The 10,030-nt window shown below is 63.6% G+C and overlaps 1 protein-coding gene across 1 annotated transcript in view; it reads right to left on the bottom strand.

Annotated features, from left to right (window-relative positions):
• Positions 1 to 2,563: 2,563 nt before the first annotated feature.
• Positions 2,564 to 10,030, bottom strand: part of MNEG_1017 (glucose-6-phosphate isomerase) — a gene marked incomplete at both ends in the record, with an annotated part of 8,017 nt that continues 550 nt past the window's right edge. Inside the window, 17 exons of the mRNA XM_014050509.1 lie at positions 2,564 to 2,638; positions 3,127 to 3,255; positions 3,752 to 3,850; positions 4,069 to 4,129; positions 4,416 to 4,543; positions 4,913 to 4,975; positions 5,214 to 5,282; positions 5,528 to 5,620; positions 5,932 to 6,036; positions 6,671 to 6,790; positions 7,094 to 7,197; positions 7,493 to 7,601; positions 7,971 to 8,061; positions 8,327 to 8,436; positions 8,711 to 8,788; positions 9,034 to 9,162; positions 9,785 to 9,896. Coding sequence (XP_013905963.1) covers positions 2,564 to 2,638; positions 3,127 to 3,255; positions 3,752 to 3,850; positions 4,069 to 4,129; positions 4,416 to 4,543; positions 4,913 to 4,975; positions 5,214 to 5,282; positions 5,528 to 5,620; positions 5,932 to 6,036; positions 6,671 to 6,790; positions 7,094 to 7,197; positions 7,493 to 7,601; positions 7,971 to 8,061; positions 8,327 to 8,436; positions 8,711 to 8,788; positions 9,034 to 9,162; positions 9,785 to 9,896 — 1,675 coding nt within the window. The remainder of the gene's footprint in view (positions 2,639 to 3,126; positions 3,256 to 3,751; positions 3,851 to 4,068; positions 4,130 to 4,415; positions 4,544 to 4,912; positions 4,976 to 5,213; positions 5,283 to 5,527; positions 5,621 to 5,931; positions 6,037 to 6,670; positions 6,791 to 7,093; positions 7,198 to 7,492; positions 7,602 to 7,970; positions 8,062 to 8,326; positions 8,437 to 8,710; positions 8,789 to 9,033; positions 9,163 to 9,784; positions 9,897 to 10,030) is intronic.

The raw sequence follows: 10,030 nt of genomic DNA, 5'->3' as shown, positions 1-10,030 counted from the left end.
TGCGCGCGCGCTGATGACCTTCAAGCCTCGCATCCACACGGCTTGCTTGGTGACAGGATCCAGCATATGTGCGACATGCATGCGATCGGGACGGCTATCCAGGGGCGCGTTGCTTTGTGGGCTGCTGATTCATGCTCGCTTTCCAAAACAGTTGGCCAACGACCCGGTTCCATGCAGAAACGGCTCCACAAATTCTGTGGTCTGATTTTTTGGCTGCATTTCGTGCATGCACGCGCGGAGTCACCGGGGGAAGACAGCTACACGGGCAGCGGTCTGCCGTGCGCTCTTGCTGGTCTACCTGTGTGTCGATCCAAGGTCGCACACATAATCTCTCGCCGCTTGCATGGTGCCAGTTACTTTGAAATTTCAAAGTCCCTGTGATGCGAGCGAAGGGATCACCCTTCGTCACACCGCGTCACTCAGCAAGTCGCAGCCCCGATTGCTGGCGCGCGCACGAAACGCGCCGTATGGGCGGGGCGACCGTCGCAGATCGTGGAGCGCGCCGCGCCGATCCCGTCCGTGCGTGGCGTCCGCCGAGCCGGCCCCCCGCACGCGCGCCGCGGCCCAGAGATCCCGGGCGCGATTTGGGCGAGATTCGGGCCGCCGCGGGCCGCCCGGCGCCCGTCCGTATTTTTAGGGGCGTGCGTTTGCATTCTGTCGCCGCGCCGAATTTTCGTGCCGAATTACAGGCGCCGCGGGGCCGTTTCGGCTATGCCCTGCAGCCATGAGCCCTAAGCGGGCACTGCGCCGTAACTACTAGAACCGTAACCAGAAGCTCTCACGTAGCCCTCGCGCCCGGAGGGCGCGGGGCGGGCCCACAGTGTGAGCTCCAATCCCGGTGCGGTGCCGTGTGGCGCAGGGGTTCCTGCCCGCTAGGTCGCGGGCCGGGTCGCTGGGGGCCGGGCGTCTGCCCGCTAGGCGCGGGCAATGGTTTTGAGGGGAGCGCAGGTGATGGGTGGGGAAGGGAGGGAGGGCAGGAGAGGGCCGGCCGTGGGAGGCTAGGGGGGCGGGGGCGCGCGCAGGGTGCGTGCGCCGTCGGCCGGGCTTGGAGATCACTAGGTCTCGCGTAGAAGAGAGGGTGGGGGGTGGGGAGGCGAGTCTGCAAAGGAGAGGCCTGCCCATTAAGAAGGAAAGTCCTCCTAGAGAAGAAGGGTGGGGGGTGGGGGATGCGGGTCTGCACAGCAAGTCCCAGGTGGCAGAGCGCAATGAGCGACGCAGCGGCGCGCAGCGCGGCGGCTGCGCGAGCACACCACCCCCCTGCGCTGGCGTCTCAGCGACCCGAGGTAGAGAGCACTGAGAGTCGCCTGTTTATAAAGACCGCGAAGCCCGCATCGCGCGCGCTGAGTCCCACGCAGCCCCCTCGACCAACATGCGCGGTCTGCGTTCGACGGGTGAGAGGCGTCCGTAGGCTTTGTAAAGTAGATAATATATATAGGCAACGATGTCTGAACATGCAGGGGCCCATAGAAAGTCGTGTACGATGATTCGCGATAAAAAGGTGCTGTCGCCCCGCGGGGAGTGTGTGGCCGCTGACGGAGCGCGGAAGGAGATCTCCGCGGTCTCAGAAATTCTGTAAACTCGTAGCGATCCCAAAGCACCCGGAGAGGGCCTCTGCCGCGGCTGGCGGCGCGCGCGCGCGGCGCGGCCGCAACGCCCTCCCGGGCCGGCAGGGGCTCTTCCGGGCTCCTTGCACGGAGTTTTAGAAAGCAGAGACACAGCTGTATTTCTGGAGGTGCTGCACAGGCGGTTTACCCCGGGGACGGCTAAGCCGCCGGCGCGCGCGCGCGCAGAACCTCAAACGTCGAGCACGGGAGAGCACCGGGATTGGAACTAGATATTGGCGCAACACGCATCCTCAAAATTTCAGCTCAGACCACCGCGCGTGCGCACCGGTGTCTTTGCCCCCAAAGCAGCGCGTTTGCCCCATGAACGGTGCCGAGCCATCTATCATGGCAGACAGGCGCTGCAGTACAGGCTTGTGTGTTGTGAGCGGGGCGAAGCAAATGGCTGCCCCATAAGGGCGCGCCCCGCAATTACCAAAGCCCTGGCCAGCACCCAAAAATCCAGGCTGAAAGCGCCGCCGCCTCCCCTGCTGATGCACGGGTCGAGAGCGCCTGGCTTCATGCAGGCGCATGCGCCGTCAAAGCAACTACTGCGCAGCAGGCTCGACCAGACTCTGCCGCGACCAAAACAGGAAAGGTCAAGAAAACACCCTGCAAAATCATCACCATGCCGCAGCATGTAAAGAGTGGGAGAGAAGTACGCGTGGCTAATGGCTGGTCGCAAGAACCTTGTGTCAAAAGGGGGGTGGCGCCAAAACACGTGATTTTGAACCAAACAAGAACGTTGCATGGATTCACCCGCACCGATGACGGACCCGTCCCAAGTTATTCACCCCAAAGCCTCCTCTAACCGCCACGCCTGACGCGACGCACGCAGGGCGCCCTCGCGGACCGGTGCCGCGCGCGGTGCCATGCAGCTCGGTCGCAGACAGCTTGCGCACGGCTCTCTGCGGCTGCTGCGCCGATCCGGCGGTGTCGCCCCGATGTGATTGTGTTTGGCCTCACGCGTTGTCTGCGGCCTTCTCTGCATCGATGAGGTCAACCGGGAACACGTCCCGGGGGTCAGCATACAGCAGCTGGTGCGGGCGGGGGGAGGAGGAAAGGCGGGGGTGAGGGTGGATTCGAAGCGAGAAGCACGGGGTGAAAGGAGTATTGTATACAGCGCGCCGCCCCCACCGCTTTGGCTCCACCCGTGGAACGAAGGCAGGTTGCCTGCAACATACACTGCGGCGTATTTGTACGAGCTGCGCAAGCAGGCGCACACAACCACGCAGGATCCCCTCGCGTCAATCAGCGGGACACCCGGGGCAGCACCGCTCCCGTACCCTTCCCTAACAATCAATGTCACCTTACTAGCATGCACAGGCACAGATACACTTCCTGGCTCTCTCCCTCTCTCCGACCTCCACTCCCTCCCTCCCTCCTCTGTCTCGTGCTCCCCCCTTCCCTCTCTCACATGCACACATGACACACACACACGCACACACACACACACACACACACACACACTCTCACATACACACACACACAACCCCACAAACCCACGGCCCCGAAGCCGGCGCACCTGCTCCTTCCCCGCGAGGTACTTGTTGATCATGCGCGTGGTGGAGTAGTTGAAGCCGTCACTGCCGGCAATGAAGCGGTTGTTGTTGCGCGCCTCGTTGATCTTGGTGCGCACCTTGGACGCCAGCACCTGGGGGGGTGGAGGGGCGAGTTTGTGAGCGGGGGCCATTGATAGCCGGCCTCATGGTGGTTGGGCTAGCAGTCGAGTGTGAGAACTTGCAAAATTGAGGGAAGGGACAATGGTTTGGAATGGAATATGCAGGCGATGCGTGCAGTAATGGCCGCGAATGTCAACGGGTGCTGGAGCGGGTGCGGCCATGGCCACAGCAAAACCCGCCCGCCCTCATAGCAAAACAACGGCGTCCCTACAAATCCGCACGACGCCACGCTCACTACCCGCACCACCACAATGCGTCATGCACCCACAAAATGCGTGCGTGCGCCTGCCTGTTAGCTCAATGCGGCGCACGCACTCTATGTGCTCACGCGTGCACGCCCTGACAGTCTCACGCAGACACGCTCACATGTACGCACACCCGCGCGCGCGCACACACACACACACACACACACGCGCGCGCGCGCGCGCACATGCGCCCGCACACACGCACACGCCTGCCCTTCCCCACCTTGCCGAGCTCCACCCCCCACTGGTCAAAGCTGTTGATGTTCCACACAAAGCCCTGGACCGCCACCTGGTGCTCGTACAGCGACAGGAGCTGGCCCACCTGCCAGCAAGTCAACGTGCACGCACATTCAAGGGTGGAACAGCAAGGTGTTGAGCGCGCCGTTGTGATGCTTGCTCTAAGAAAACAGGGGCACTGGGGGGTTTCAACATCGGGTTTGTATACGATACGATGCAACCGGTTGGTCGCGCATGCGGAAGCCTCACTTGCAGAGAACACGGAAGCGGCAAGCAGGCAAAGTGTGAAGGGGGTCGCCGCACCGTGTACGCGTTGAGCTCGGGCAGCAGGAGGCTCAGGCTGGGGCGGTTGCCGGTGAACACCCTGCATGAAGGGGGTGCGCGGAGGCGGCCAGGCCGGACGTCAAGTTTGTTCTTTCACGTTGCTCTTGCCGCCCCTCCCAAAACCTGCCAGCGCTGAGAAAAGCAGCAGGCGTGCCGCGCCGCGCCGTCCATTGCTGCCGGACGGGCCTTCAAACGCATGGCATAAGGCCCCCGGTGGCCTGACACAGCCTGAGAGGCAAGACCATCCCAGCCTGCCGATGCGCTCACCCCGGGCCCACCCAACACAGCGCCTGCGCATGCCTGCGCGCCCTCCAAAGCCACCACACCTGTGTGGCACGAGGAAGTCCGGGACGTTCTGGCTGCGCAGCTCTGTGCCGCTCTTGCCGTAGGCCAGGGCGTCGGCCTGGGCGAAGAAGTTGCACATCAGCTCGTCGTGGTTCGAAACGATCTCGTTCTGAGATACCGGTAGTTGGCAGGAGTTGGAGGTCGGTGTGATTGTAAGGACTGGGTGGTTTGGTTGCCGTGAGGAAGGGGTACTTTGACGCGGACACAACCCCACTCTTACAAGCGTGCATGTCATATGCATAAACTCGCGCAGACACGTGCACAAACCAATTGCTCCTGCAAACCCATGCACATGCCCATGCACACGCGCACAAGCGCGCGCACACACACACATATACACACACACGCGCGCACACATGCATACATAACGCCATCACCTCAAGCGCACAGACACGCATGCGCACATGCGCCCAATCTACACACGCGTCGCACTCGGACACTCACGCACAGACACACACCCTATCTTACGCGCACCCACCTTGAGGTACACCGACTGCTGGCTGCGCACGATGCCGATGAAGTCGCAGGGAATGATGCGGCCCTAGGCGTGGTGTTTTGGTTAGGAGGGGGGGCAGCAGGATGGCACGAGAGAGCACAGCTGGACACGGTGCGGCGGGGCTGCAGGCGGGGAGCAACAGGTTGCGGGAAGGGCAGGGTGCAGGCCGGGTGCATGCCGCGATGGCTGCGCTGCTTGCAGCTCAAGGCCTAGGCGCACGCACAGGCACCCAGCAACATGACAGGGGCTGATCTCGGGCACCTTGGCCCTGGGCGCCCCTCACCTGGTGGATCAGCTGGTAGAAGGAGTGCTGCCCGTTGGTGCCCGGCTCACCAAAGTCAATCTCCCCGGCCTAACATGTGTAATGTGCGGTCAGGTGTGCATGCACTTGCAGGCATTAGTGTGTGTGCATGTGTTTGTGTGTGTATGTAGTGTGTGGGAGGGGTGTCAGCAATCATGTGCCGTCATCTGATCGTCCTGCTGTCACACTTCCCAGCAGCCAGGGTTCCCAAATCTCCCCTAGATCTCGACAAGCAGCGCAGCACACACATGCGCAGGCATATGCACACATACACACCCACACCCACACTCACGCACCTCGAAGGGTAGGGGCTTGCCGTCTATGTCCACGCCCTTGCCGTTTGACTCCATTGACACCTGCTGGATGTGGGGCGCCAGCTTGGACAGCGCCTGGGGGGGTCGCAGCAGCGAGGGGTGAGGGGAGGAGGCGAGCCGGGTTTAGGCAGAGGTTCACGGTGAGTGAGGGGTGCGGCTTCGTGCCCGGACCTGACAGCTCTCGAGAAGTGTTGTGTGTCTTTCTGGCCAGCCAGGCCATCCCTGAGAATGGCCTGGCATATGTAGATAGCCTAGAGCTCAACAGCTCTGGGGGGCCGGCCCGCTGCATAATCCTCATCCGCATCTCTCCTCCACACGCAGCCTGGTGATGTACCTGCGAGCCAGGGGGCGCTGCAGCCCGCCCCCCAGAAATGGGCGCCACCAACCTGGCAGTAAGGCAGGATGGCGCGCGCGGGGTATCCTAGGAACGAGATGTTCCACACTGAGGTGAGGCCCATCATGACGGGCAGGTTGGACTCAAGGGGGGCGTTCTGCGGGGGATGGCGGCGGTGTGGCGGTTTGGAAGTGGGGCGTTGGGCAAAGGCAAGCAAGCGCAGGGGCGGGTGTGCGCAGTGGCACGTGAAGGGGTGATGTGCTTGCGCGTGCAAGGGTGGCAGCGGCTGCAAAGAGGAGGACGCTGCCTGGTGGATGTGCTGAAACGTGCGCAGCCCATCTATGGCACTAAGCGCACCTGCTGGCAGACGTCCACCCATGCAAATCAAAATGTGTTGTCACGCAAGCTGCACACAAGCCCATACGGCACACACGTCCTACACCCACACGGAGAGGAGGCAGCCTGTCGTGTTTGTACACCCGCCCGCTCACATACACACACACACACTCTCTCTCAGACACACACACACACACACACAGACCTCAACTCTCCAAACCCCCTCCCCATCACCCCTCTGGACCCCACCCACCTACCAACAAGCGCTCATGCAGGGCTCAGACGCGCACAGCGCACGACCGCGCCGCCCGCCTCCCACCACGAAGTGGCCGTCCATGGCGTTGGCGACAGCACGCACGGGATGCCCAGCACGCGCAGCACGCACAGCACACATCTCCACGAGCTGCAGCCGCGTACAGCACACATCAACGTGCGGCCACACTGCCGCAGCCCACCAGGAAGTGGTCGTCCATGGCGTTGGCGCCGTTGAGGAATTGGCCCATGATGTCCCAGCCGTACTGCAGCGTCAGGGGCAGCATACCCACCGCGCTGCACACGCTGTAGCGGCCGCCCACCTGCGGGGGACAGGGGAGGCAAGACGGGGAGGTGGGGGTGGGGGTGAGACCAAGCTGTGGTGGGAAGAGGAGAGCAGGGAAGCGCGTGATGCTGAAGAAGTAGGTAGTGACACAGCCATAATCAGGCCAGTCTGGAAAGCACGATGCTGTCTGCGGCGCCTCATCAGACACGCGGCGTCCCCGCTGCGGGGCGCGTGCTGGTGCGTGGGGGGCCGCAGCAGCAGCAGCCGCAGCGCAAGCGGACTCCCAACAGCAGCAAGCGCGACATGCAGGGGGTGAGGGGAGAACTAGGGGGCGGCTCACCCAGTCCCAGAAGCCAAAGGCGTTCTCTGGGTCGATGCCAAACTCCTTCACCAGCTTCAGGTTTGTGGACACCGCCACCATGTGCTTGGCGACCGCCTCCTTGCCTGAACACGGAGGTCAGGATTGGTGTCCAGGCCAGAAAAAGTAGGGGTTGCGCGGTCGGGTGAGGTGAGTGGACCCGCACGCGGCGGTTGGTGGGCACGCGCCATGGGTGCTTGTGGCGGCGCCAACGACGGCAGCCGCGGCGGGCTACTCGTCAAGCCGCGCCCACTTCTGTCGGCGAAACAGGCACCGAGCGCACGTTCTGCCATGGGGCGGGCCCCCGGTCCCGCCCGGCGGCGCAAGTGTGCGTGAGCGGCAGGCACGTCGGGGCCCCCACGCGCGTGTGCGCGTGCGCACCCAGCTGCGCGGTGAGCCACGCCCTGCAGGTGCGCGCGTTGAGCATGGTCTCCGCGGTGGTAAAGGTCTTTGAGATGATCACCACCATGGTCTCCTCCGGGTCCAGGCCCTGGCGATTGAGCAAAAACCGATCAATTGAGAGATTAGTTGCAGAGCTAGCTGTTGGTTGGTGCGTCGGGGCCAAGGATTGTGGTTCGGGCTACACTCCTGGATCTTCTTCTGTGAGTACGGTACTACAAACGTACTACAAACCAAGCGAAGGGGCGTGGATATGCATGATAGCTGCCTGGAGCAACATGGTAGCATGATACAGAAGCGCCAAGGGGGAGGGGGAATCGCAGGGACAGCATGGGCTTAGCCCTTGCAAACGCCAACTGCAGTGGCGGCCGCCGCCGCACAGCCCGCCAGGGTCGTGGTGCCCGGGCATGCCCGCAACGCGCGCAGGCCCAACGCCCACCCTCTGGGTCCCCAGACGCACCTGCAGTGCGCGCGCCACATCAATAGGGTCCACGTTGGCCAGGAAACGCAGCTCCCGGCCCTTGCTGAAGCTCATGGCGCGCGGCTCCGTCCTAGGGGGACGGGCAGAGGCGGAGCGCCGCCCAGGGCACAGCCACAGTAAGAGCTGCTTTTGAGACCGCGGGGGCCACCCAGGCCACGCCCGGATCTGTGGAGCCCTGTCACTCGCGAATACAACGCAATCAGCAGAGCCCACAGCCGCTGCCGCCGCCTTCCGCGCCTGCTAGCCCTCCCGCACCGCGCTGCTGCGGCAAAAGCGGGTGCAGCGGCAGGGCCCGCGAGGGTTGCGCGGGCGCGGGCGCATGCCAACCCACCCACCTGAGGGCGGTGTGCACGAAGAGGGGCCCGAGGAAGCTGCCGCCGATGCCGACAGCCACAACCTTCTTGATGGGCTTGCCCGTGGACCCCAGCCACTCGCCGCCGCGGACCTGTGGGGGGGTGTTGCAGGCGTCGCGCAGGGGGGAGGTGGGGACGAGGTGGGGTGGGCCGGCGCCCGGCAGAGCGGGCTCTTCCCCCCACACTGCCTCAGGCCCGTCGCGCTTCGTGCCTCCTTCACACTTCCTGCCTCCTTTCACTACTGACACCTGGGAGCACACGCGCCACAGCGCTTTGCTGCACCACCCGGCTGTTTCCCCACATCGGACCCTGTCGCGTCAACGCATCAACTCAGGGACTTGAGCCACCACCCAGCCGCCGGCCCACCTTGTCAGCAAAGCCCTTGATCTTGTCGAGCACCTCCCAGACATCCGGCACCACGTTCTTGCCGTCACACACAATGACCTGGTGAATTGACCGCAATGCGCAAACCGTTGAGGGCACAGCGCCACAGCGCACGGACCCACATCAGCGCAGCGGCGCGCCGGGGCTCTCAACTAGCACGCGTGGGCGTTCGAAACAGCAAAAGGGGCCTTCGCCTGGCGATTGGCTGGCTGCACGCAGCGACCGCGCTGCGCGCCGTGCGCGTGCGTAGGCAGGCGCAGGTGCTGCGCCCCGCGTGCAGCGAGGATGCCTCTCGCGCTGCCCACCTGATCGCGGCGCGCGCGCGTGGCGACGTGCAGCACGGCGCGGTCCTCTGTGCTGTTGATGTGCTCGCCGCTGAACATGGCCTGCGTCTTGGCCTTGAGGTCGGACGCCTCTGCCAGGTCCAACAGCAGCTGTTTTGAGGTGGCAGGGTTGGGGACACAGAGGGGGAGGCCGACAGGTTGTGAATGGCCCTGGTTTTGTGGTATCATTGAATGGGGGAGGGGAAACGAATATCGATGGACAAGCAATGAGGCCTAGGCGGATGGGAGCGGCGGTGGCCAGTGGGTGTGGAGCGCACTGCGGCACGGGCAGGCAAAGGCTGGGCACAGGGGGACGAGCTTCGTGCCGTCTGTGCTGATCTGCATTTGCAGGATTGGAAAGCCATGGCCGCGCATGCCATGATCCTTGACAGCAACAGATGCTTTGCTTTTGGCAACCAGCAGCCAGCCAGAGCATCTGGCGCGGAAGCATCAGGCTGCATCACAGCAGATGTCGCGCACAGTTGCAGCAATCACAACCAAGCACACGCGCCGTCGCTGCCGCCGCCTCCGTGCACAGAGATGGGCCAGCATGCACGTAAATAGCCCGTCCCTTGTAGCTTGCTGAAACTACCAGCGCCACCTCTGCTGCTGCTGTCGTCCAGTGGCGCCGGGTGGCGCTGCATTGCTGCACCTGCTGCCAATTTTGCCGCCCTCACAAAGCAAGGTCCGCCGAAAAGCGCGAGGCATTAGCATAATCAGGAACGTGTCGGACCTTGACCGTCTCCTGAGTCATCCTCTGACGCGAGAAGTCGATGTAGAGGCCGCCCTCCTCCTTGATCAGGGCCTCGCACCGCTGCTGGTCACGCAGCAGGTCCTTCAAGTGCCTGGGCATGGCATGGGGTATGGCGGGCGGGTTTAGTGAGTTCTGCCGCACTAGATGGACGGCGTCTGACCTTGCGGTAGTGCAGGGAGGGGGGAGGCGCAGGCGGGGGCGAGGCGGCTGGTTGCGCCAGCGGCT

This window comes from Monoraphidium neglectum, assembly GCF_000611645.1.
Source record: "Monoraphidium neglectum strain SAG 48.87 unplaced genomic scaffold scaffold00094, whole genome shotgun sequence".
Classification (NCBI taxonomy): Eukaryota; Viridiplantae; Chlorophyta; class Chlorophyceae; order Sphaeropleales; family Selenastraceae; genus Monoraphidium; species Monoraphidium neglectum.
Note: the sequence above shows the minus strand (reverse complement) of the source record. Positions and strands in the feature narration are given on the sequence as shown.